Source organism: Puma concolor, chromosome A1 (genome assembly GCF_028749965.1).
Source record: "Puma concolor isolate L17-30 chromosome A1, mPumCon1.1.hap2, whole genome shotgun sequence".
Lineage (NCBI taxonomy): Eukaryota > Metazoa > Chordata > Mammalia > Carnivora > Felidae > Puma > Puma concolor.
Window position 1 is genome coordinate 149,327,790 of NC_141667.1, and position 27,953 is coordinate 149,355,742.

General features: G+C 42.6%; 1 protein-coding gene across 3 annotated transcripts in view; it reads right to left on the reverse strand.

Moving 5' to 3' along the window:
- The window catches only part of CLK4 (CDC like kinase 4), a 29,321-nt gene extending 11,710 nt beyond the window's left edge, over positions 1 to 17,611 (reverse strand). The window contains exons 1-6 of one of the 3 annotated variants that reach the window (XM_086705997.1): positions 12,899 to 13,054; positions 8,836 to 8,996; positions 7,999 to 8,065; positions 3,862 to 4,084; positions 2,661 to 2,751; positions 2,200 to 2,266 (exon numbers count right to left, since the gene is read on the reverse strand). In XM_086705997.1, coding sequence (XP_086562123.1) covers positions 2,200 to 2,266; positions 2,661 to 2,751; positions 3,862 to 4,084; positions 7,999 to 8,065; positions 8,836 to 8,938 — 551 coding nt within the window. In that variant the 5' untranslated portion in view covers positions 8,939 to 8,996; positions 12,899 to 13,054. Of the gene's footprint in view, positions 1 to 2,199; positions 2,267 to 2,660; positions 2,752 to 3,861; positions 4,085 to 7,998; positions 8,066 to 8,835; positions 8,997 to 12,898; positions 13,055 to 17,554 lie in introns of those variants that run through there. The other 2 variants (XM_086705993.1, XM_025925059.2) reach the window with 2 other exon arrangements.
- Positions 17,612 to 27,953: the final 10,342 nt, after the last annotated feature.

Sequence of the window (27,953 nt, forward strand, 5' to 3'; positions counted from 1 at the left end):
ATCTGCGTGAAGGATATATGGGAATTTTTTCAACTATTCCAGAAAATTCTAGGAGTCTGAAAATATTTCAAAAGTTCACTTCACAGGGCTCCTGGGTTTGTTGGTTAAGCATCTGACTCTTGGTTTCAGCTCAGGTCATGATCTCACAGTTTGTGGGATTGAAACCTGCATCGGGCTCTGTGCAGACAGCACAGAACCTGCTTGGGATTCTCTCCCTGCCCCTCCCCTGTGCATGTGCTTGCGCTCCCCTCAAAATAAATAAACGTTAAAAAAAAATAGGACTTCACATTCACATTTTTATTGAAAAGACAGTGTGATAATGAACTTTAGGATAATATACTTTATGGAAAATGGAATGAAAATATGTTCAAGAATAAAACATGTTTAAGCATTCAAGAGTTGGTTCATGAATAAAGGTAGCTATCAAATTGCTATAATATTTAGATTCTCAAATATACTTAAGAACAGTTTTTAAATAATATATTAATGTTTAAATAAGCTGGAAATTATATCTGTCCCCAACCATTTTATTTTTTTTATTTTTTATTTATTTTTTTTCAATATATGAAGTTTATTGTCAAATTGGTTTCCATACAACACCCAGTGCTCATCGACCAAAAGGTGCCCTCCTCAATACCAATCACCCACCCTCCCCTCCCTCCCACCCTGTCCCCAACCATTTTAGGATGAAAAATTTTAAATGTCCATTTAGAAATGTGCAGTTGAGGGGCCCCTGGGTGGCTCAGTCGGTTGAGCATCTGACTTTGGCTAAGGTCATGATCTCACAGCTCATGAGTTAGAGCCCCACATCGGGAACTGTGCTGACAGAGCCTGGAGCCTGCTTCTGCTTCAGTGTCTCCCTCTCTCTCTGCCCCTAACCCACTCGCATTCTCTCTCTGTCTCTCTCAAAAATAAACAAACATTTTTTAAAAAAAATAAAAAATAAAAATAAAAAAAAAGAAATGTGCAGTTGAGGGGCGCCTGAGTGGCTCAGTCAGGTAAGCGTCTGACTTCGGCTCATGGTTCCTGAGTCCGAGCCCGGCGTCAGGCTCTGGACTGACAGCTCAGAGACTAGAGCCCGCTTCAGATTCTGTGTCTCCCTCTGTCTGCCCCTCCACTGCTTGCACTCTGACACTTGCGTTGTCTCAAAAATAAACAAACATTAGAAATGTGCAGCTGAAATGAACTGTGTTTTAAAACAGGTTTACTTACTAAAAAGTCTGCAAACTACAGAACAGAGGTTCTGGAGGAAAATGTTGAGGTGAGACACAGGGTCAAAACACTAACAGCTTTTACTAAGTCATTAAAGAATTTGGACTTTTTTCTGCAGGCTTTAAAGTAACAGAATTCCTTCGTAGTTTAAGATGCTAACTCTTAACATGCAAATATTATCCTTTGGGAATGAAGATTTTTGTTTTATTTTGTTGCCATAGATACTTTTATTTCATGAAGGCTGAAGAACAGTGTACAAAATCGGCATGATACACACAGCACAAATGAAAAAAATGATAAAATAACATTCTTCAGGTAATAGCTAGTACTTTATAGCAGACTACTTCTTCTCCAAAGATAATTATGGATTGTTCCAAAATAAAGCTAGATAGAATGTTCTTAAACCTTTTAAATGCAAGATGCTCCCTTCTACTCCCTTAGCTACACTACAGAGCAGATTGCTTTTTACTAGGCCATTTCTTCCATGTGCAATTTTCAGATTGGGAATAAATGTTTTTGACCAAGATTAGACAAACTTTATTGTCTCTGCTACTCAAAACTAAAGCAAAGCACTCTAAATCTCACATAAGGGCCAAGGCCTAAGTTCTGGGAAATTCCTTTACTCAAAGATTCACTTTAATTTCAACACCCCATCTGATAGAATTTGTCAATTTTTTTTGTTTTTTTTTTTTAAGATTTTTTTTTTAAGTGATCTCTACACCCAACATGGGGCTCAAACTCACAACCCTGAAATCAAGAGTCACGTGCTCCACCAACGGAGCCAGCCAGGAACCCTGAAATTCGTCTGCATTCTTGACCAAAACCCACACCCATGATAAATAACCAGACACAGTTCAAGAAATTTTGGGTATTTATACCACCCAGGAAAACAAGTGGCCACCTCTTAAAAATGCCATTTCATTTAAATCATAGATCCTTCCCTACCCAAAATATCAGAATGTTCAAAAAAGGAAAAAACAAACTTACATGCCATGATCAATGCACTCTACAACTTTGCCAAAGGCCCCTTCACCCAAAGTGTCCACGATTTCATCTAAAGTAAGGGAGGAGAAAAAGGAGTAAGTACTTGAGTATAAATTATCTAGTTATTCAAACAATGAATACTTAAGTGTGGAATATTTTCAAATGATGTCTATTAAAGCATAACTAAGGTTTCAGCACTCAAATTATTTTATTTTCAGCTGCTACAAAAACAATTAGATAGAGCTATCTTTCTTGCTCTAAGCTCAAATTCCACTGATTATTTTGGAACTTTAGAGTAGAAATATTTAAATTCTATAGAAAAGAAGAAATACAAAAGAACAAACAAACCCACAAAAAACAAAACAAAAAAGCAATGAAGAGTTCTTTAGCCCCCCGCTGACAACTATTCTTAAAAAGATTATTCTGTCTGCAAAGTTAAAAAAGTGTTGAAAAATATTCTATACATCTTGCTCTTAGAACGTCTCCACTTTGACAGATCAGGTGACCCTCCTCATCATCCTCTATACTCCTGGATCTTTTCCTTCGGTGGCTCTTCTGGAACGGCAAGTGGGCAGCACCAAGATCGTCCAGCCAATCAATATATCAGAGTGAATTCAGGGCAGAATACGCAATTCATTCAGCGGGGAGATATTCAGGCATTCAGATAAGCACCAGGCCACGAACAGTTGGCAGGAGCAATTTCAAATTCAGTCCCCAGAAATTCACAGGGCACAGTTTATGTTACAGAAGAAAAACATGGCAAGGAACAGATTTTCAGATAAGATACTTAAAGTGGCAATAGAAAAAAAACAACACAATTGTCTCTTTAAAATACTGATTTAATTGAAGTCTGAAATTTAAAGAATGCAATGTCATGATCTACTTATCTCTTGTTATAAAATAGCATATGCTGTGAATTGAGATGTCTAGTTTGTTGGGGGGGGGAAGGTTTTAAAATGTCAAAATTAGTTGAAACTATTTAGCAATATTTTAAAATACACATAATTAAAGGGGGAAATAAAAGCTAGTTAATTTCCATGTTCACTCTAATCAAAACTTGGGGAAGGAAACAATTTATTCAAAGTTAACTGATTAAACAGGTGAAGATGTCTGAGTGTAAAAAAAGGCAAACTTTTTGGATAATGCACTTTCCATTCAGCACCCATTTCAGAATTTCAGTGCAACTAGCTGCAGACAATGATGCACTGTGCTCTGGGACTATGCTATATATAGAGTACACTTAAGTATCCACCAGTGCAAAGTTCTAGAGATGTTTCCAACCATTAGGAAAAGGGCTTCTTTTAAAGTAAAAAACAAAAACAAAAAAAAAGTTTACTATAAAAGAAAAGATGGGTGCTTTAATTTTTCGTAAGATTATATTACAAAACAAAAATATTTTTAATATTAAAATTTAATATTAAAATCAAGAACTCATGATCTGGATTGCAGAAAATGAGTAAATATGGGCAAACGAAGGCTACCTAATACAGATTAGCTATGAAAATTTGGATGTTTAAGGATTCAAGTAATATAAACACATTTATAATATATCCAAATATTATTACATATATATATACATAAAAACTTTTTCAAACTTACTGGCTCATTAAGAGTTTTTACACACAAATAAGCATCCACCCAAAATAAAAACAAAATCAATCATACCGAACGTGACTGTTGACTTGAACAGTGTCTATTACGCTTCCTTTTAGGACTGCTTCTCCTACTTCGGACCGAAGATTTACTGCAGTGGATTCGATAACTGCTTTCAACGTCTCTGTGATAATGTCTAGGAACATAGCCTTCGCAGTAGTCATTTCTATATTCATCAACATATCTCCGGTCCCGATAATCTCTCTCATTCAAGGACCTCGCTTCTAAATAGTGACTGCAAACACATTAAAGGATTTCAAATTATTCTCTTCATCCTGGAACTGTGGTTCAAACAAAACATTCTCTCAAGAATTCCTGGTTTAAACAGCTAACTTGATAAAAAGAAAAAACCTCAAATTGATGAATTAGAATTTATACTTATCTCACAAACTTAAGACATAATTTTACTTTAACCAACAAGCGAGTTCATATTCTCCATCAGATAGACTGCTATCAAACACCTCAGATCAAAGAACAAAGCTTGAGTCAATTATGTTCAGTGTTTACTTGATTAAGTGTCCCTGTACCTTTTGGAGAAAGTTAACACCAAAAATTCACCAGTCTTATGATATATGCAACTGTAACTAAGCTTTCTTTTCTCAGAGAGCCACACACAATCAGAGGCAGGCAAAACAGGATTCCTTTCTCTTTTAATGTTAAGCGAATTTTAGATATCCCCGGCACACACACAATTCTTTCATGAAAGGTGTACTGGAGCTCGAAGTGATCTTACATGTATTCCAGACCTTTCATTTTACAGATGACTAAATTAAGATCCCAAGGACAATGATTTGCCATGGCTGTAAGAGCATTCTAATTCCTATTATAAGGGCCAATTTTATTACACATATCACATATCACCTATGCCACTTTCTCTCCTCTTTGTATTCCTAGCTTCCTGTTACTCCTCTTTGAGAAAGACAACATAGCTTTTGAAGGCTGCCTCATGTGCCAAAGATATTAAACTACATCCCCCCCACAAATGAGAAAAGGATCTTGTAATTGCTTGCCTAGGATTACAACAGACCCACCCCCACCACCCTACTTCCCTTTGCATTTCTAACTTCCTGTCATTCTTACTTGCAAAATACTCAAAAATTCTACATGGGAAACCGCATCATCTAGTGCCATAGTGGTTAACTTCTGAATCCACAGATCCCTTTAAAAATCTGATGAAAGCTATGGACCCTCTCACTTAAGAAATGCACAAATGCATAAACAAAACTTGGCAAGGAATTTCACAGAGGTCACGGACCTCAGAAGTCAATGGATCCCAGTTAAGTATCCTTGATCTGATGGAAAGAAAAGGACATAGATTCAATTGGCCCAGTTTCCCGTCCCCCTCTCTACCTGGGATGGTGTCCTCTTCAACAGAGTGCGAAGCTTCAAGAGGGATGCACATGGAGCACTGAGGGAGAGAGGGGACACCTGCCCAGTCAGACAAATCGGCTAAAAGAATCCTGACAACAATGGAGTGACAGATGTTGACTAGACTGCCCTCACCAACCTCATTCTCTCCCCAGAATATGCTGTTGTTCATTTTCCCAGGGGCTGGTTTAGGCAGAAATAAAGGGAAAGCATCTCTAAACTGCTACTCAACAGGGCTGGCAGAATATCCAGGCTGAGGAAATGCAGAAACCCCCTTCTCCCTTTCCCCAGTGTCAATCTTAAGTTCTAACCATTGGAGAAACAACTTGGGGTATCAGGGTAAGACTGTGAGTCTATGTCAGGGATCTGACGACTTGGTTTGGACCTGTCAGGGAGAGATCTGTAATACATCAGCCTAGAAATTACCATACTCTCAAGGGCATCCTTTTCAATTCTGTAAGGCATCCTTCCTATAAAAGTCCAAAATCTATCAGAAAAAAATAGTACTAATAATCTTTAGCTGGAATAGTGCATAAAATTAGAGTTGCAGATAATCCATAAACAATCTACAGACTAACAAACATGAGGTGAAGCCATGAGGATAAACTAGAAAAATGAGGGACCTCTTCAATCTCTAACAACCAAGCCTTAGAGATTACATAAACAAAGTCTACAGAATCATAAAGGCCATGTATGGACAGAGTGGACAAAATGAACAGATTGATTTAAATTCTAAAATATTCACTGAATATCCAGTGAATATTTTACTGTAGTCCTTCAAAATAGCCAAGACTAATGAGGCTACGGGCATTCGTTTTTATTTCCACACAGGTCCTGTGGAAGATAAAAAAATATATATAAGGCAAAATCCCTGCCAACAAATAATGAACAATTTGAGATCATTCACATAAAAACAAAACTCGACAATGCAGGAAATGCTGAAAGGTTGCACGAGTGCTTAGGATCATAGAGGGGAAAAAACTCAAACTGCTTAAAATGGTCAGAGAAGACTTCATAAAAAAGCAAAGAGTTGCATCTTAAAGGGAAGTCAAGATTTGGACAAGGTGGCAAGCAGAAGAAATGGGAGGGGAGAAGAATAGCGTATGACCATCTCACACTTACAGATCACCTGTAGCCACAATGGCTTGGAGATGGGTGGTCTACGTATTACTTGGGAAACAGTGCATGGACACTACAGAAAGACCACTGTTCACATAGGGAATGAACAGAAGCAAATAAAATAAGCTGGAAACAGATCATGCAAAATCTTGCATGCCAGGCTAAGGCGTTTAAAACAGTGTTTCTCAAAGGGTGGTCTGTTTATCAATCATATCAAAATATGGAATTATTAAAAATGAAGATCCCTCAGCCCCAGGTCAGACTAACTCCATCTATATATGGTAATATGCATTTTAAACATACCTCTGAGACACTTCTGTTCATACTAAAGTTTGAGAATCTTTGGTTTAAGACTTGATACTCTATATTACATAAGAAAACACGTAAAAACTATTAACACAATATATAAAGTTGTTTGAAGCCATATCAGTCTTCCTGATACAGAACTAGAATTAGTACAAAACTAATTAAACCTGTAACAAGGGAGACCAATTCACAGGTTACTGGCAAAAGACAAATAAGAAAGAAAAGACACTCTGCAATACATACAAAAAAAGGTTTAAAAATTGATATATATTAAAAGCTCTTATAAATCAGTAAAATACTCTGTAAGAGAAAAAAATGGGCATTGGACAAACTCACTAAAAATTTAAAAATTCAAATTAAAACACTATTCTTGGCATTTCAAAATGCCAAGATTGGTAAGAGCAAGAAAGAGTATATTGTACAACTTGGTACAAACTTTCAAAAAAAAGACATCAATATGTAGCAAGAGCTTTGTACCCTTAAAGAGTTCACACCCTTTAATTTAAAAATGTCCCTTCTCAGGGGCACCTGGTGGCTCAGTTAAGTGTCCAACTTTGGTTCAGGTCACGATCTCACGGTTCATGAGTTCGAGGACCCTGTCAGGCTCTGTGCTGACAGCTCTAAGCCTGGAGCCTGTTTTTGGATCCCGTGTCTCCGTCTCTCACTGCCCCTCCCCTGTTCCCGCGGTCTCTCTCAAAAATAAATAAGACATTAAAAAAAAAAAAGTTTTTTTTAAATGTCCCTTCTTAGAACCTATTTTCAGGAAATAATCAGAGGCAAAGACTCACATAGAAAGATTTTTTTATGAATAGAATAATGGGGGTCTAGGATCCTCCCAAGGACACCTTCTTTACAGTTTATGGCAATTCTCATTCTTTTCAATAATTTTGTAAAAAATACTGTTGTAAAGTTTTTTTTATCTTCAAAAAGACTATCAGATATTAGAATATTCCACATTATGGAGAACAATTACCATTAGACACCTCTGGTGTCAATGTCAAAGAAGACACAGGCCTGCTGTTTAACTGGACTGACGTAGTATATTTATGCAGTTAATAATAAACAAGAACTGTCCACTCAAATCACTTCCTTCCTACATAAGAAACCTATGTATCATTAGTACTATAATGTTAATTTAAGACTTACAGGACATTCTGTATTTATTAATAAAAGGGTACACATGTTTCTCTACAGTGCATTAATTAGCTCAGGTCATTGCAATCCTGGCACAAACCCTCCCTCTTCCCCATGTAACAGTGTGTGATGAAGAAAGATTAATCTGTGGTGACTACCCACAAGCTCACTGTTCCGCAGAACAAGTCTGTTTTAGCATGGAGAAGGAAAAAAATTACATACTGTTTTTTAAAGTAACCCCAGCTGGCTAATTTAGAAAGCAATCTGGCAAACAGTCTCAATGGAACATCTACAAAACAAGGAGAAAACATAGAACCAACAAAACAAATGAGAAAGGGAAGTTAATGGAAGACAGACTGAAAGAAATGCTACTCACCTAGCCTTTCTTTAATCATTTAGGTACTTTAAAATTCCTTTAATTCTCTGTAAATGTATTACCTCCAAATTTTACAGTAAGAGTATAATTAAACAGGACACATGCTACTGAAAAATTTTTATTGAAGCCTTTCCCTAAATTACTGGTTCTTACAATAACGTTTTAAAAAACCTACACACATTCACTGGCCTTATCTACAAATGTAACCTACAGAACACAGTGTAAGCGACGAGTCCTCTATGTACTTTACCATTCCCAAATAATACATGCTGGTTTTCTCATCTAGTTGAACTCTCCCTACCCCTCATTCTCTCTCCCTTGTGGAACCTAAACAAGCATCCCAAAATACATATCTCCTCCTACATACAAGTTAAAGGCACATACTGGACATTCTATCATCACTATTAACTGTTTGTGTGTCTCACCACCCCAACTACATTACTGGCAGCTGGGACTCAACTATCTCCCACCACTCCCAGATAGATGTAGATAAATAAGGTTTGTTCACAGCTGTAGTCTCGGCACCTATATAGTGCCTAGCCTGTAATAGGAATTCAATAAGCATCAACTGAATATTTGTTGACTTAAATATAAAACAATCTGACAGAATAAAGCTACGTAAGCTAACGAGAAATCATTAAAACTACTAGTGGTAAAATGTTACTGATTCAAGAGTGATTTACCAATCAGATTCTTTAAACTGGTGATGTGGTTTACAATGTCTGTTCTCTTGCGTACTGCTGTGGGACCTCCTCTTCCGTTTGTGACTTCCACTGTAGCTTTCATGTCCCCAGCTTTCTCTGCTATCCCAATCAGGGCAGTGAGTTCTTTTGGAATGACGCATCTGTTAACGGAAATGAAAAGTTGTGGAGGTTATAGATGGCTACGTTTAGTAAATAAAATATTACACATTATTTAAATAAAACACTCAGCACATGGGGTCATACATGTTCTAAAATCTTTGTAGATGATGTTTCCCAAGGCATGCGACACCATTCCACAGTGTGTCAGATGACTGTAAGTGGCATACAGACCGAGTACTAAATTATGCATAACATTGTGAGACCTTAACAATACGTTCTCTTTCAGTTCTTCTGGATTAATTAGCAGCTTAGTGTTTATCTTCAACTAACCCTTGCTAACTGCCATTGTAAAAACAGTAAAAGGGCCAGGATTCAGACTCAGAACCTCCAGTAGACAACAATATCCAGCTAGAAATTAATAATTTGGGGGCTTTAATTCATTTTTATCTTAAAAAATAAGATTTTAAGTAATCTCTACATCCATTGGGGCCTCGAACTCACAACCCAGAGATCAAGAGTCACACACTACAACAACTGAGCTAGCTAGGCACCCCTTACCTTCTTTTTATAATCAACGATCTCCTTTTAAGTTATTGATATGATTTCCTTTAAAAATGTTTATTTTTTAAATATTTACTTAGAGACAGAGAGAAAGGACGAGCACAGGAAGGACACAGAGAGAAGGAGAGAGAGAATCCCAAGGAGGCTCCATGCTGTCAATGCAGAGCCCAACTTGGGGCTTGATCTCACCAACCATGAGATAATGACCTGAGCCGATATCAAGAGTGGGCACATAACCCCCCAAAAAATGTTATCTTTAAAATATGAGCTATTTTAGGGGAGCCTGGGTGGCTCAGTAGCTTAAGCCTCCATCTCTTGGTTTTGGCTCAGATCATGATCTCACAATTTGTTAGTTCGAGTCCTGCCTGGGATTCTCCTTCTCTCTCCCTCTCTCTCTGCCCCTCCTGCATGTGCTCTCTCAAAATACAAACTTTAAAAAATTTAAAAAATATATGGGCTATTTTAAAGAGAAATATCATGGGGTGCCTGGGCTGCTCAGTTACTTATGTGCCCAACTCTTGATTTCAACTTGGGTCTGCTCTCAGGATTCCTGGGATGAAGTCCTTGTGTCTATAGCCTGCTTGCGATTCTCTCTCCCTGCCCCTTCTCCCCTGGCACATACTCGCTCACAAAATAAACTTAAAAAAGAAGAGAGAGAGAAATAGCGTGCCATACAGCTTTGGCAAAATTCTGTAACACAAACAACTGAAGTCAGAGAAACATTCAGGTATACTAAATATAGGGGATGACGTTGTCTTACAAGTAAAGAGCCAGTAATGAAGCTTCTTTTTCTCAAAAACTAGAGAGAATTGCTTTTGCTAAATCTCAGGATGACTCCAAGCTTTGGGGAAAAAACTAGGAGGTGAGTGGAACACGGTATTCAGAGACTGAAAAAGCAAAGCTTGTATAAACTCATTTTCTCTATCCAACATGTTTATTTTCAGATCATCTTGCAATTAGCCTTAAAACGAAAACATATTTGTTGTAGATCTGGGGTAACTGAAAAAACCAACCTACAAGGATGCACATGGTCACAGTGAAATGGGATGATGATACTGACAATTCCTTGATTTTCTGCCTCCATCTACAACCTCTAAAGCATAGGTTCCCTCTAGGCTCAGGATCTGTGTTCTAACAATGTAATCCCTATCTGCTGCTCCCCATCTTAATTCTTCTACAAATAAGCAGTTTTTATCCATGATATCCAAGCTGCTGGGAAAGGGTGAGTTTCACAGCTCAAGGAAAGAGCTAAAAAAAGAAAAAATGGAGCAAATCCAGCTTAGTTAACTGCTTTTAGCTTGCCCAAATGACTCAGTAACAAGCAAACAAATTCAAGTAAAAATTTAAATTATTTCAAACGGATTAAAAAAAGACTCGAAATGAGGCAGCTGTGATTCTCCTGGGAAGTATTCCCTAAGAAAATATTTGTATCATAACTTTTGCTTAAAAAAGAGAATGAGGGTGCATTGGTCAGATAAATAAAAAATCCTAAAACTAGTTAGGATTCTCACTGGAGGGGCACCTGGGTGGCTCAGTTGGTTGAGTGTCTGACTCCTAATTTTGGCTCAGGTCATGATCCCAGGGTTGTGGGATCAAGCCCCAGCCCCGCATGCGCCACACATCCGGCTCTGCGAGGATTGTGGAGCTGTGGAGCCGGTTTAAGATTCCTTCTCTATTCCACCCCCCTACCCCCCACCCCTCTCTCCCGCTTGCACTCATTCTCTTGCTCTCTAAAATTAAAAAATTAAAAAGGATTCTCACTGGAAATTATTAAGTGAGCATTCTGGTTTTATAGTCACTTCAAAATGGGAAACTGAAATGAATGACACTAAAAATTAACTTGAGACAAAGGCCATCACAAAAGCCATCTAAAATTGTTATTTCTAGTGGAATTCTTCCAACACTTCCTTCAATTACCCCAACTGTATTTTAACCACATAACTCTTTAAAATAGATTGTTTAAGCATTCTTTTTTTTTTTTAATTGTTTAAGCATTCTTAAATCACAGCCAGCAAAATTACAACATCTGATGACTGAGGATTATAACTATCCATTATTATGCAATTTTTACAAAACTTAGCTTTCTTTTCCTTGTCAGTCAGCCACAACCAGCTCACCTCAAACAAGGCAGAATTCTCAAACAACCAAAATTATCAATACTCAAAACATTAAGAATGAGCATCTTGGGAGGGCCGATGATTTTTTATTTCTCTAGTTAAGTTCACTACTTTAAATTTAATTCGGCTGTTAGAAAGCTTTTCTCCCTGCTAACCATGTTCAGAAATATTGTCTCAGGAGGCAAAGAATCCCAGACCCATATTTAACAGATAAAGTTCCTTCACATCCATAAGAAAACCCATCTAGAATTATTACACTACCTTTAATTAAATAATCCTACATGCTAGAATCCCCACATATCTTTCATTAAAAACATCAGACACAATGGATCTGTATGTATATACACGTCTTACAAATCGGATTCTCTCCCTGCCCTTTCATACCCGTCAATTTTATTCAATGTATATAGCTTTAAAAAAAAAAAAAATCGAAACAGGTTAAAGCCACGATTACATAGATGGCTCCAGAAGGACTGCACTTAATGGGCAACGAGCAGCCCGCAGGTAGGTGTGTGTTTATGGAGCAGAATCTTAAAAGGGCAGCTATAAAGCAAGACCAGGTGGGTGGCCGGGTCAGCGGGGCAAGCTACTTAGGTAATCCAGGATAACAAGATGCAAAAGTATCAAAACGCAGACCAGTGCAACAATGGTATGTTCCACTTCAGGGGGAATAAGTGCTGCACAAGGGACGAACCTCTCCGTATCTCTACCTCGCACAAGCACGAGCTCGGTTCCACCACCGGGACTCGAGCAGACCTGCGGTTTCTCAGACGCCCGGTCCCCACCCTCCCCCACCCCGCCCCAGGGCACCTGGCCAGTGCCTTTGGCGCACTCACAGATAGGGCCAGATGTTTGGACTCTGGAACCCCACCCGCCCCCCCCAGGCAAATGCTACAAACGGCAGAGACCAGGCCATCAGGGGAGAACCTGATCTCAGACAACACAAACCCCCAAGGACGGCTCTCGAAGGGTCTTCCCAACAGATCCTCGCCCTCGCCGGCGGCACGAGCCAGGGCCTCTGGAGCCGCGATGCGAGAGGCCAGGGCCCTCAGAGAAGACTCAGCGGCAGAATCGGGGCCTGTCCGCCCCAGGACATTAAATCTACCACGGCACCTGAGCAACTTTAGGTTTTGAAGGCCACCAACCCAGCTGTGCTCCGAAGAAACCCCGGTCGCCAAGGCCCCGAACCGGGTCGTTTCTCCGACACCTGGCTTTGAGACTTAAAAGACTGGAAACGGCCCAGCCCAGCCGACCCAAAACCTTACCTCCGCAAAAGGAAAAGGCCCTCTGGCCGAGAAACGTCGCCAAACCGCCGTCTTCTCTCTCCACCCGCTGCGACAAACACCCCACAAAATGGCGGCCGCGCCGTCTCCTTACAACCCCCCAGGCGGCCTCTAGCGCCACCTACGCCGCGCGAACGCGCCTGCGTGACAGAGGCTCGCGCGCTCCCGCCTCACTGCGTAAGGGGCGGAGCTCCCTGTGCGCCGAAAGGGAAGGGTCCGTCCCTCCACACTGCGGCTGCGCGAGTCAGACAGGGCAGCACCCCCCTTCCTCCGAGGTCTGGTTGGGGGAAGGGGACCCTTGAGGTTGTTTTTGTTGTGGGACAGTCAGGATGAAATCCAGGGGATATGCGTGTGCCCTGCCCTCACCAGGTGGCACGTGTCTGCTCCTTCAGATGGAGTTAAGTGCGGCACCCCTCGGCAGAGCCAGCCGTGGCCCTGTTTCTTGCTCTCCTGCTCAAATGGACAGCACCATGGCCTTTGGGCGGCTGTCCCTTGGGTCCCCTTGGGGACCTCGCCTGTAGAGAGTGCCAGCAAGCAACAGCGAAGACCCCAAACCCACCCTGTGCCAGGCCCGAGCTCGTTCTGGGAGCAGTTCAGTGAACAGGACACGAGTAGTCCAGGCTGTGTGGAGCTTCAGTCTAAAATGGAGTGGGATAAAGAGGACGTCTCAGAAAACAAGCTCAGGGTTGCTTATACTTTTTTTTAAGGCCTGTGCTACTAATCAGAAGAACACAACAACAACAACAACAAATGAAGTTTCAACTGAGACTCCTTACAGTGTTCTTCCTGTTAGGGTCCTTCCTGAGGAGAGGGTAGCTGGAAATTTCCCTAACAAAGCTCCCATTTTTTTTGTCCCTGTAGGTGTGTTTCATTAAACGTAAGCAGAGTGATGTCTGAGAGTTAGTGAGCATCTATTAAGAGGCTTGCTGATCTCAACTGAGTCATTTGCAGTCCTAAGAACCCCTAGACAGTTCTCCATGGAGAGTATGTAGAGTGAGAAAAGAGAAGCAGTCCCAGCCCTAAGAAACACTTTTAAGGGACAGAGGAAAACAACCGAAGAAGGAATGATCATAAGAGGAGAACCAAGAATATGGTGTCAGAGAAAGGAAGGGGAGAAGGGCTTAAATGAGGGAAAAGCTGGCAGTGCCAAATGCAGGGAAGGGGTCAGGTATCTTTAGTGCAAAGTGTGGGGGCACCTGTGTGGCTCAGTCGGTTAAGTGTGTGACTCTTGGTTTGGGCTCAGGTCATGATCTCACAGTTCCTGAGTTCAAGCTCTGCATCAAAGCTCTGCACTGACACAAGGAGCCTGCTTGGGATTCTCTCTCCTTTCTCTGCCCCTGCTAAACTTAAAAAAAAAAAAAAAAAAAAAAAAAAGTGTCAAGGGGATTCTGTATCCTGACAAGGATTCCCTGGATAAAAGGGAAAGCCAGAAATCAAATTTGGGAGGACAGGGTTGGATGGTTATGGGCATAAACCCGATAGCAGGGGGATGACCTGAACTCTTGTATACTGTTAAGTGAAAGGAAGTCACTGTAATTTAGTGATCTGACATCCTTACAAACTTGCACCACCTACTTTGGATAAAATGAATTGTGGAAATTGTGCTACACTTTAAGAAGCGAAGAAGTGAAGTTGAAAAGATAATTGGAAAATTGGAAGTGAAAATTCTTTATGCTATAGAATGAAACAGACAGTATTATTCTCATGTGGAATAGCCAAAATTTCTGTATCTACAAATTTAAATTGTGCCCATCCTACCAGGTCCATCTCTAAGATGCTGTCCCTGACTATATCAGTTCCCAACCATTACACTGCTCTTAACACCTCCAGTTAGAGATGAGGTCTTGAAACGGGTGGCCAAGGCATGCTGTTGCACCTGGAGCCACCAAGATACGTCAATCAATTGTGCCCAATAAGTGAAATGTACTGGTTCTGCAATGGATTACACGTACTTTCAGGGACGTCAGATGGAATGTTGAACCAAGTGGATTGGGCTCTCTTGCAAGGTAAAGTGAGGCTCAGCTTGCTGAATATACAGAGGTATAAACTGAAGCTGGCACCAAAGAAAAGTTGCATTTTTCTTTTTGCTGCAGTATAAGAGATCTTTGTCTCAAGAGGTTATAAGAGAATGTGGTCAGGACAGGACACAGTTCTGCTCAAACAAGCAATGCAACATGAAAAGGCAGCCAAGTGTAAAGGCCACCTACAGAGGTATTTATAGCCATCACAGAATAGTGTCACCCAATAGCAGGGTCTGCTTTGCAGTTGCCGCTATTGTGTTTTAGTGGCATTTTTAGTATTCAAACTTAAGTGTGCCACACCAAGGGGACCAATACTTGAAATTGTGTAGTGATCAGATGGAGGTTGAGAACATCCTACGACTCGTGTCTCTATTACATGTAACAGCACTGGCTGTTGCTCTCTCTGCCTTACGTGCTTTGAGAGCATGTTGCTCTCTCTGGCTTACATGCTTTGACTGGAGACAAGGCCCTCATTTATATTGTCTTTAGTATCTCAGTGCCCCAAACCCAGGACCTATTGTAGGTTATTTATTTTGGCTATTTTGCTCAGTTGCTTTAAGTTGGATTAAATAAAAGCTAGGAAGTTACTCCCAGAATCCCTGTGCCGGTTAGTGTAACAATCTTACATGGCACCTCAACCCTTTCTATCAAGTAAGTTACTATTAAGTCAGTTACCTGGAAAATGAACACCTTTGCTCAGAAGATTTAATGAAGAAGTCTATCTAAATTTCTTTTAAAATTTTTTTAAAGTTTATTTATTTTTGAGAGAGAGAGTGTGAGTGGGTGAGAGGCAGAGAGGGAGACACAGAATCTGAAGCAGGCTCCAGGCTCTGAGCTGTCAGCACAGAGCCCGATGCGGGGCTCGAACTCATGAACTGTGAGATCATGACCCCAGTGGAGTCAGGTGCTTAACCCACTGAGCCACCCAGGTGCCCCAGTCTATCTAAATTTCTGAGAATCCACTCCCAGCAGTGAAAAACTGCCTAATCTAGTAGCTTCATTTCTACTGAAGAACACATATGTCCAAAAAAAAAAAAAAAAACCCTTAAATTAAACCATATTTAAAGAAAATCTTAGTTCTGAAGAACAACCAGAGGAATATTCTTATCATGGAGCTAGCACAGATATCCTACAGGCTTATCTTCAGACATAGAAAACAGTCATCTGTGAGAGCAGAGTTCCAGAGAAAAAGCCTAAATTGTCCAGAAAATTATTAATTTTTTAAGATTTTTAAATTATTTTTTAGTATTTATTTATTTTGAGAAGGAGGAGGAGCAGGGAGAGAGAGACAGAGAATTCCAAGCAGTCTCCATGCTGTCAGCGCAGAGCCTGACGAGGGGCTTGATCCCACAAATTGATCTGAGCCAAAATCAAAGGTCAGATGCTTAACTGATGGAGCCACCCAACTGCCCCAGATTTATTGCTTTCTTTATTTGTTTGTTTGTTTTTATTTATTCTAATTTTTTAAATGTTTATTATTTTGAGAGAGAGAGAGAGAGAGAGAGAGAGAGAGAACATGAGTGGAGGAGGGGCAGAGAGAGAGGGAGACACAGAATCTAAAGCAGGCTTCAGGCTCCGAGAGGTGTCAGCACAGAGCCTGATGTGGGGCTCAAACCCACAAATAGTGAGATCATGACCTGAGGCGAAGTCTGACACTCAACCGACTGAGCCACCCAGGCGCCCCTGTTTATTTATTTATTTAAAAAAAATTTTTTTTTCAATGTTTATTTATTTTTGGGACAGAGAGAGACAGAGCATGAACGGGGGAGGGGCAGAGAGAGAGGGAGACACAGAATCGGAAACAGGCTTCAGGTTCCGAGCCATCAGCCCAGAGCCTGACGCGGGGCTCGAACTCACGGACCGCGAGATTGTGACCTGGCTGAAGTCGGACGCTTAACCAACTGCGCCACCCAGGTGCCCCATATTTATTTTTAATGTTTATTTTTTATTTTTTGAGAAAGAGACCACTAGCGGATGAGGGGCAGAGAGAGGGGCACAGAGGATCTGAAGCAGGCTTGGCGCTGACAACGGAGAGCCCAATGATGTGGGGCTCAAGCCCACAAACTGTGAGATAATGACCTCAGCCGAAGTTGGAGGCTCAACTGACTGAGCCACCCAGGCACCCCAGATGTCTTTAATTTTAAGTAATCTCTACATCCATCATGGGGCTCAAACTCACAACCCCAAGATTGAGAGTTAACATGCTCCACTGACTGAGCCAGCCAGGCACCCCATCCAGTAAATTAATTTTTAACAAAAATTTACCATCTATATAGAGGAAATTTTACAAAGGTGTAAACAAACCTTTACAGGGTTATAACCTTTGTTGTAAGTTGCCTATTACTGGGAATTACCAATCTGTATTCAATTAGATTTTTCATTTGTTTTTAGCAATCAATTAAATATCCATTCTGTGCTAACCACTGTATATTCATGATCTCCTCATTTAATAATCTAAACAATCCTGTAAAGTGATCTTTGGTTACTTGCTCTAGGTCACAGTCATCAAGTACCAGAACCAAGGTTCGGTCTTAGGCCTTACTTGCTCCAAGGTGCTTGCGTGTAACCATTCTACTGACTGCTTTACTTCATACAGCAAAGTTTCATAGCAACTTACTTTGCTTAGGAATCATGGAAAACAGGCTGAGTCCATCTTTCAGCAACCCTGAAGGAGTTTGTCTTAAACAACAACAACAACAACCCACTCTCCAAGGTGATGTATCATCTATGGCTCCTCATGATGAAACAATGGGACAGCTTATCTCCAGCACATCAGGGTCATCAAAGATCCCAGTGGCTTCATTCACTGTTCAACAGCAAGTCCCAAAGGACTCCCATTCATTCCACACTGCCCAAGATGAATAACATCCCAGGTTCCTCCAGTGTTTCCTGACACTGGTTGTGAGGAGAGTAGCACAACACAGGGTTCTTATATAGGCTCAGTCCCACCAAACAGTGCTAGAAGAGTTCCCTGATGCACAAAGCACTTTGCAGTGTGTAAGTGTATATATGAGCAGGGGAGTAAAAGGGTCCTGGAAGTGATTTAATTGAGAGGTTCTGGAGGGTATAGGATAGGCTGGTCTTTCCACTCTCCCTGTGAATTTCCACTACCTCCAACGAAAAGGTTAGTAAATTAGTTTTTCAACCCCCCCCCCAACAGTCTGAACTATCAGACATCCAGTGAAACTTTTGAAGGGAACATATATTTATCTAAATCCTTAATTTCTTGTGAACACTGTAGAACCATACATAAAAGCATGAAAATATGTAATATATATTTGTCTTCATATCTTCTGGGATTACCCTTTCTTTAATGGATCGTTGTCAACTTCCTATTTCATGGACTTAGGCTACATAGGTGCTGAGCATACAGGACAAAGTATCTGCCCTCATAAAGCTTAGATTCCAGTGGGTGAGAGAGAAAGAAAATAGAATAAAACACTTCAACTTTTTATATATGCTATGAAGGAAACAAGCTGGGGACTGAAACAATAACCGAGGAGGGTGGTCTTTAGGTAGGATGATAAGAGAAGGACTCTTGGCAGATATGACAAGCAGGGCTAAAGGGAAAGGAGGTGGCCATGTGAAGAATGGAACAAAAGCCCACTGAAAGTCTCATTTAACCCCATGAGGAAACGTGTGAGGATATTCTTTGACATTTTGTGATAGGAAGAAAAATTATAATGTAGATAGATGTTCATCACTAGGGGAGTAGATAAGTAAAATGTGTATATGGTCCATCCTTGAACAACACAGGGGTTAGGGGCGCCAACCTCTGCTGCACATTTGAAAATCTGCATGTAACTTTTGACTCCCCAAAACTCAACTGCTAAGAGCCTACTGTTGACCAGATGCATTACCAACATAACAGAAACAATTAACATATTATATATATATATATATATATATATATATATATATATATAATATACTGTATTCTTACAATAAAATAAGCTAGAGAAAAAATGTTAAGAAAATCATAAGGAAAATACATGTATAGTACTAGACTGTATTTATTGAAAGAAAATCCACGTATAGACAGACACACATAAGTTCAGACTGGTGTTTTCAAGAGTCAACTGTAGACTACACATCAGTTAAAAGCAATGAACTAAGTTGACATATAGCAATACACACCTGATAACGTTGAGTTAAAGAGAAAATGTGATTTATAACAAAATGTCATTTTTGTCGTTTTTAAAAAACCACAACTATGGTACATGTTTTTTGTTTTTTGTTTTTTTTGGTACATATTTTTAAGGATATGTATATACTTAAGTAAGTGACTTATTTGGTCACTTGAGGTAGACTGAAAAGACAATATTTTTTTTTAAAAAATGCTTATTTATTTTGAGAGAGGGAGAGTGAGCAAGTGCTAACATGAGCAGGGGAGGGGCAGAGAGAGAGGGAGAGAGAGGAGAATCCCAAGTAGGCTCCCTGCTCAGCGCAGAGTCCAACACCAGGCTTGATCTCAAGAACCATGAGACCATGACCTGAGCCAAAGTCAGATGCTTAACCAACTGAGCCACCCAGGTGCCCCAAGTGAGTCTTATTTTCAACACACTCTTTCCTGTGGCTGTAGGAGACCCCTGACTCTACAGTATGCCTTAAGTTGACAGTTGGCTGACCTTGCCGTTCCTTCTTCAAGACTTTTTAAACAGTTAGCCAGGGGTGCCTGGGTGGCTCAGTTGGTTAAGCATCCAACTTTAGCCCCAGTCATGATCTCACGGTTCCTGAGTTTGAGTCCCGCACTGGGATCTTCGCTGACAGACAGAGCCTGCTTGGGATTCTCTCTCTGTCTCCCAATCTGTCTCTGCCCCTCCCCCTTCAAAATAAATAAGTGAGCTTTAAAGATTAAAAATCAAAGCAGACACATCATCCCATTCAAATCAGGAATTTTGCAGGACTGTCCCAGGAAATATTTCAGAAGCAGCATTAACAGCGTCTTGGAGCCACAGGGCTGGGTATTTGTTCCCAGCTCTGAGACGTGCAGCTGGTCCAGGCAGGTACCACCCTGCACCACCGAATGAGTATAGTAACACCTTCCATGACACACACCCTGAGGACTGAATGAGTTTAATATTTGTGAAGTTCAGAGAAACACGCAGGGATCATATTTAATGGCTGTAAAAATGATTATGAAGTGAAGTGAAAGACAACCCAGCCATCCTCCCACAAACACACAGGAGTGTGATCCTTAGATTGTCTTTTGACTTCAGAATCTCAGCTGCAGGTCAGAATTCTGGACCCCACTCAGAATAAAACTCGAGTCTTGGCGACCATCCACCCCATGCTACCCAATCCTTCAGATTTATGGCATTCATCTCAGGATGGTGTCTCAGAAGGCAGGCAAGGGGGCTTTACAGGGAGTGGTAACTTCTCCAGTCAACTTAGGCTCAGCATCTGTTGGCTCAGGAGGAATCCTTAAAAAAAAAAAAAAAAAAAAAAATCACAGTCCTGGAGCGCCTGGCTGGCTCAGTCAGTTGTGTATCTGATTCTTGATTTCAGCTCAGGTCATGATGCCAGGGTTGTGGGATTGAGCCCTGAGTTGGGCTCCATGCTGGGTGTAGAGCCTGCTTCAGATTCTCTCCCTCTCTCTCTCTCTCTCTCTGCCTCTCTCCCCTGCTCTCTCACACTCTCTCTTTCTCTAAAATTAAAAACAACAACAACAAACAAAACAAAAACACATCACAGTCTCTTCATTTCCACAGACAGATTTCAGACCTCCATTTCCAGATGCCATATGCCCAGGGAATCCCCTAATGGGACACTGCTTCCTACTCCAGGCCTGTCCTATACACCCCACCCTGATTGCCTAAGGGACCACGTTGGACAAAAACCTGACCATGTCACCCTGCCCCCACCCCCCACAGGCTAATAAAAACCAGGTTTCCCTCTCCAGGTCAGTGCCCTTGTTATACAGCAGGCAAATAAATACAAGCTTCAGGACACCTTTCACCTCCGTTCCCAGTGGGGCCCCACGCAGGGCACCCACACCCAGCGTCACCCTCAACATAACCCCTGTTCAGGGCCTCTCTCTTTGTGTAAATGGTGGCTGCTTCCAGGCTGTTTCCAAAACGGAAATGCAAAAACATTTCCTAGATTCTTTTTATCACCATAACGACAGCTCTTCTGAAGCAGAAATTATTGATGTCCTATCTTCTAAATATACATATGTGCCAGTAACTGTCTTGTTTTCTCTCACATGGGAGTTAAAATAGTCCAGGCACTAGGGATTTCCATGGACAAGAGACTGAAGGGGGATCCAGCTTATATTTCCCTCAGTGTGCAGCTAGTGTGTTCTGTGGCTTTTCAGGAAATGCTTCACTCCGTGTCCGCTTGACAGCTTCAGGTCAGGCTGAATTTCCTCCCGATATCTAGGCTCCAGCTACACTTAACTTCTCTGTTATTCTATCCTTGACTTAACACTGTGTACAGATTTTTGAAATAAGTTTATTTATTTTGAGAGAAAGAGAGGGAGAGAGAGAGAAAGCAAGAGAGAGAAAAATCCCAGGCTCTGCCCTGTGAGCGCAGAGCGTGAATCACGAGATCGTGACCTGAGCCAAAATCAAGAGTCAGAGGCTCAACTGACTCAGCTGCCCAGGCGCCCCAACTCTGTGCAGTCTAATGCAACTTCCTGGTCAAGTCTAGCTCCGCCGCTAATCTATAAACTCAGCAAAATCATGGATGGTGCCTGCAAGTGAATTCAGCTGCAAAACAGCTTCCCAGACTTGATTCTGCAGTGGAATCAGCTGGAAGGCATTTCAAAGGTCAATCCCTGTGGTTAGAGTTTAATCATACTGGGCTGAGTCAGGACGCGGCGTTTGTGGAGAGCTGGAGATTGTCTTGGCGCCACCTGGGCTGAGATATGCTGCCCCCTGGAGGAACATGGCGCACTCGGCCATGAGCTGCACCTGAAAGCAGGGCGTCTGTGGGTCTTCCCCACATCCGGGTTCTCCAGCGGGGCAGAGACTTCTGTAAGTTTTCAGGTGATTTTAATGCACAATCCGGGCAGAGAAGCTCCTCTTTAAAGAGTCGGAGCTCTTGCTTTTTCTTGGAGGAAGGGATGGACGCTCTCAGAACCTCTTTGGGGCAGAAGACTCGGGCTTGATCTAGGAAAGCCTTCCTGAGACTTCAGACTTATTACAGAGGGGTATGTGGATTTCAAGGAAATTATGTCGCCCCCTTTAGGACTGCTTGTCTTTCTACGAATGTGGAAACTCAGAACTTAGATACTGAGTTCTAAGCCTTTGGGGAAAATCTTCTAATTTAGGGGAAACTGTTTCCAGATTTCACCGTTTAAAAAAATGATGTTTTTAGGGCGAAATCTTGAAGCAAGCAGGCCACCTTCTTGTTGGGACAGAATATGGGAAGATAAGGTAGTTAAGCTAAGAAAGTGAGGCGAGTGTAAGGAGATGGTGTTTCTGTGTCATAGGACACCTCACAGGGTGGTTCAGTTGGTGGAGGGTCTGACTTTTGATTTTGGCTCAGGTCATGATCTCACCATTTGTGGGATAGAACCGAGTCAGGCTCTGTGCTAACAGTGCAGAGCCTGCTTGGGATTCTCTCTCTCTCTCTCTCTCTCTGCCCCTCCTCTTCCCATTCTCTCTCTCTCTCTCTCTCTCTCTCTCTCTCAAAAATAAACATTGAGGGGTGCCTGGGTGGCTCAGTCGATTAAGCGTCCCATTTAGGCTCAGCACATGATCTTGCGGTTCTTGAGTTCGAGCCCTGCGTCGGGCTGTGTGCTGACAGCTTGGAGCCTGGAGCCTGCTTCAGATTCTGTGTCTCCCTCTCTCTCTGCCTCTCTCCACTAGTGCTCTGTCTCCCAAAAATAAACATTGGAAAAAAAAATTTAAAAGATAAACCTTGGAAAAAAAATCATCAGGAGATAAGGGAACTTGGGCAAATAAGAAAAACATGGGAGAGAATCTATGGCAATTCCTACCTAAAGGTATCCTGAAAGGCTGAAGTAGGTAAGGGGGAAACCAGAGGTGTGTTGATCACAGGAACAAACACATGTTGCAATACCGACTGGGTGGGGAACCAAGGCTTTCCAGGCTGAGAATAGTTGGGAGGAGGGGAGAGGGAGCGAGCAGAGAGAGACGATAGAGAACAGATTTCAGGAGGGCACCATGTCTCTGAGAAATCTGCCTTAATGGAGAGGCCATGTCGACTTTGAGGCCAGGACAGTGTCCCTCAAATCCACTTTTGGGTCCACCAGTTACTGAGGAGCAAACGGAGGGAGAAGCAGGCGCTATGACAGAAAGATAAGGACTCTTTCTGCTGTGCGGAGGGAACGTATGGGCTGGCCTGGCTCAGAATTCTCTGCTCAGCTCAGGGCACAATGGACCAGGCTGACCTTGAAGTCACTCCTTTAACCACTAGGACCTACAAAATCGAGAAAACCAGGAGAAGCTTGGTTTCCATTAACACTTTCCATTAACAGTCCGGGATTCTCTGCGGGGCCTCCCCCTAAACACAGGGCAAAGATTCCCACCCTGACTTTTCCCCTTAAAGGTCAACAGGAGTCTTGTAAAGGGAAGTGCATCTCATTATGATCTAGAGGTGATTTTTCTATCTTTAAGGAAAGGCGGGGGGAGGGGGGCTTGCAAGCTGATAGAAAATCACCAGTTAAATTTTTTTGTCAATACCAACATGAAATGCAATTTAGAAAAACTCTCACAGCCCAAATTTGGGAGTTCTAGGGAATCTGGAAGGAATAGAGGGATGTGGGTAAAAGTGGGGTTTCAACAGATAAGTAGTGATAGCTGTTTGCCTGGGTGGAAACGGTTGTCAACAAAGATGTTGGAGAGAAAAAGCCAGAAACCATGGGTGGGCGTGGGATCCAGCCGGTGTGTCTGCCGAGCTCTAGGCTGGAATGAGAAGGGCTGTATCTGAAGCTAACAGTGGGTCATGGAAGGGTATTAGTAACCATTAGGCAGAACATCAAGGTGTCAGGAAACACCAGTCAAGAGCAGAGAGAAGGGAGGCGTGCAGAGAGAGAGTTCGACTCTATTACCCAAACCACGAGAAGAGCAGTGGATGGAGGAGGGAATAAGGGGAGAGTGGAGGGCAGAGGGGTTGTTGCCATGGTGGTGGAGGGGACCCAGAGGCCCTTGGGCAGAACTTGCCTCCACCCACAGTGGGAAGCCCTGGTTTTCCATGGAAGTACGGAGCCCCAGCATTCCCACTGGCTCTGTGATCTTGGGTGCATCCTGCATTCTCTGGGAATCCTGGTGTTCTCCATTGAGAAGGGAGGGGAGGGGAGGGGACTTAAGTCTTGCCTGAGATTGAGGCAGGCTCATCCAGAGTTCAGCCCTTGTGACTCACTGAAAGACTAGGACATTGATAACACGTGCCATAAATCCCTTTGCACCTAAACTAGCATCTCCTTGGATACCTGGGAGAGGTTGTGCCTGGCCTCGACTAGGGCAGTGGTTATAAAGGATTCTGGGCCTTAGACCCTCAACTGCAAACTAAGTTGACTCTTCTTCAAAAATGCACACCCCTGATTCCTGGAAAAAAAAATTTTTTTTAACCTGAGAGTTTACAGATCCCAAGACCTCCAGAAGCTGAGCTCCCTCCCTGCTCCTTGGCTCTTCCTGCTTTTTTTGGGTCTCTCCAAGCCCTGGTCATGTGGCCAAGGTAGAGGATCCTCCAGATAATTTCACATTTTACTTAAATTCCATTGGGCTTCAGGAAGAGGAGGAGTCCTGACCTCCCTCCTCTCTCAAATGGACCTGGGCACCAGGTTAAATGTAAGGTTCAGTATCTGAGTCAGAAGTGGTCTAGACTTGCTTCTAGGTCCTGCCTCAAGCTAGAAAACTAGCATGGCTTATCAAAGTCCTTGGTCAAGTCTAGCTTTTCCATTAGTCTCTAAGCTCAGGGAAAGCATGCTGAGCCCACAACTTTGTGTTTGTGAAGCTGTCCAGCTTATTCAAACATACAGCCTGGATGGTAGCCCTACTCCCTCAGGAACATGGTGCACTTGACCATGAGCTACACCTGAGAGCAGGGCCTCCTAGGCGCTTTCCCACCTCCCCGTGCTCCAGGGAGGTGGAGACTTGGGAAGTGAGTCACACCTTGGCTGCATATTAGAACTACCCAGAAGGGGGCGCCTGGGTGACTCAGTGGGTTGAGCAGCTGACTTCAGCTTAGGTCATGATCTCACAGCTTGTGAGCTCCGCATGGGGCTCTCTATTGTCAGTGCAGAGCCCCCTTCAGATCTTCTGTCTCCCTCTGTCTCTCTCTCTCTCAAAAATAAATAAACATAAAAAAAAAAAGGGTGGGGGTGCATGGATGGCTCAGTCAGTTAGGCATCCAGCTTTCAGCTCAGGTCATGATCTTGTGGTTCATGGGTTCAAGCCCCGTGTTAGGCTCTCTGCTGTCAGTGTGGAGGCCGCTTTGGATCCTCTGTCTCCCTCTATCTCTGCCCCTCCCCTGCTTGTGCACACGCGTGCTCTCTCTCTCTCTCAAAAAAAATGTATATATACATATATATGTATATATATACACACACATATATATTAAAAAAAATAACTACCCAGAAAGGCATTCACAACAGGGTGAGAGTCCTTTCTCCAGAGGTTCTCACGTAATGATCCTGGTGGGGCCCGGACCTCAGGAGTTCAGAAGGTTCCAGGTGGTTCTGATGCACAGGCAGGATAGAGAACCTCAATGTGAAGAGGGTTCGAATGGCCAGGTTTGGTTTTTTATTTCTTGGGGAACTTGAGAGATTGATGAAAACCCCTGCAGCTTGGAGCAGAGGACCAGAGCCTGACCTAGAACCTCTCCTTGAGATTGACTCTGGAGGGGTGTGTGGATTTGAGAATCTGTTTTTCAAATGTCTTTAGGGCTGTCTTCTAGAGGACATGTTGTTCAGCTTCAAAGCTTAGAGAAAAGTCCTCAATGTAAGGGCAATGGTTTCTATATTTCAATGTAAACCAGGCTTATCAGTGAAATATTACTTCAAATAAAAATACTTTCTGGGTAAATTTGAAGTTTTTCAGCTGAATGTAAGAAATAGGGGGCACTGTGTTTATATCTTACAGGCAAAAGTATTTGAAGTGAATGAACATATTGGGTTTTCCTGGAGGAAGGTCTTCACAGGCCAGAATTGTGGGTGTCTGGGTGAGCCCTGGACAGTTTCTGAGGTGAGTCAGAAGTGTTTACAGAGGAAGAGCCTCTCCTCTGAGTTCAGAGACTATGAAGGAAGGAAGAGACTGGAGCAGAGAATAAACTAAAGAGATGTTAGAGGCCATTTTAACCCAAGTGTGTGACAAGAGGCTGACAAGTCACTAAGATGAAGACTAGGGCTGGGGACAGAGGGCTCAGACACAGACAGGAACCACCTCTATGGTGAGAAGAGCCCCACCTACCCTCCCACTAGAGGAGCCTTGCCTCCCCCACTATAGACCCTCTAGCCTTTTGGTGTCTCTGGTTCCCCCTGGTGGTCATTGGCACCTCCTGCAGGTCTCAGAGGGAAGAGTGGGGACCAGATGGCCCTGACAGTTGGGTCCTCTAGATCTGACCCTGGGTCAGAGCATCATCACCTTCAGTCCTGCCTCCTTGGATGCTTCCTGAAATCTGAGGGTAGCATATTGTCTCTGGAGGCCTCTGGGTGCCTGGGTTGGGGTGTATCCAGCCTACAGCCACATTACAAGACACCCTTTGTCAGCTAAGAGGGGAACATGGGCCCTAGTGGGCCTGGGGGTGTTGCTGCTTTTCTGTGCCTTGAAGGAGAGTCTTTAGAAGGTGACTACCTAGAACCCAGGCCCAATCAGATTCAGGCACAAAGGCCTCTATGTGCATGAGATGCCCCAGGAGGGAGAGGGGGGCTCCAAGACAGGATGTCTGTGCCCACACCTGTCTCTGACTAGTCTATGGGTGGATTGCCCACACCCTCATGCCCTGTAGGAGTCCTTTTACCTAGGCTTTGGCACACAAGACAGAGGGTGTGCTCCCCCATGTTTATTTTTAGAAATGTGGCTACTCACGGATGCCCTTTAGTGACCAGTTACCCATCTGGGTTCTCTTAAAGCTTCCATTCTCCCCATGATATGCAATATTAATCAAAGGACATCATAATTATTTCGACTAATCTTCTTAGTAATAGGAGAGCGATGAATTGTGTGTAATAACAGTTTTTCAAGACCAAGACTAGACTAAGCTGGGATCTATACTGGGAGAAAATTCATACACTTTTAAGAAATGTGGAGAAAAATATGACTGAGTGACCCCATATATGTGTATACATATACTACACAGAAAATATTCCCCCCAAGTCTGACTATGAAGAAACTTCAGCTTAATTTTAGTAGGGTGAGATCCGGTACTGGTCAATGAATAGACAATACTAGAAATTGCTAAAGGCAGGATTGAATGCCTATCCTCTCTGAATGTACAGGTTTTCTCATGTTGGTCATTGGGCCTCTGGGCACTAAGAATGAACAAAATAGCAGGGAGGGAGGGATGGCAGATTCCAGGCACCTGGAAGCTAAGCTCCCACCCAGCACCTTGACCTCTATTTTTCTCTATATTTTTTCTCTATATTTTCTGGGTCCCATCCAAGCCAATGTCCCAAGGATGAAAGACAGGAGGACCATCTTCAATGTCCCATTTTATTTCATGACATTGGGTTTTGGCAAGAGAAGGAGTTAAGAGTGTTTGGAACCATGGTAGTCCACTGTCTAAAGTGCAAAAGGGATCACATTCAGATTATCTAAGTTCAAGACCTGGTTCAGAGTCTGCAGAGGTTCAATCCTGCTGGGACCTGAGGTGTGCCAGAAGAAGTACAGGAAATGATCACAGAGATAGACCAGACAGGACCCAAGGTTCCCAGAACCCATCCTAGTACTTGGGTGTCCTCAATATGGTTCACTTGTGGGGGAATGCAGGGCTTGACTCTGGGGAACATGGATGGGCTAGGCATGGAGGTGGTTCTGGGAAGTGGGAGGTGGTGGTGTGCAGAGGCAGGGAAAAGCCAAGTGGAACAGACCCCTTCAGTGTTGGTGGCC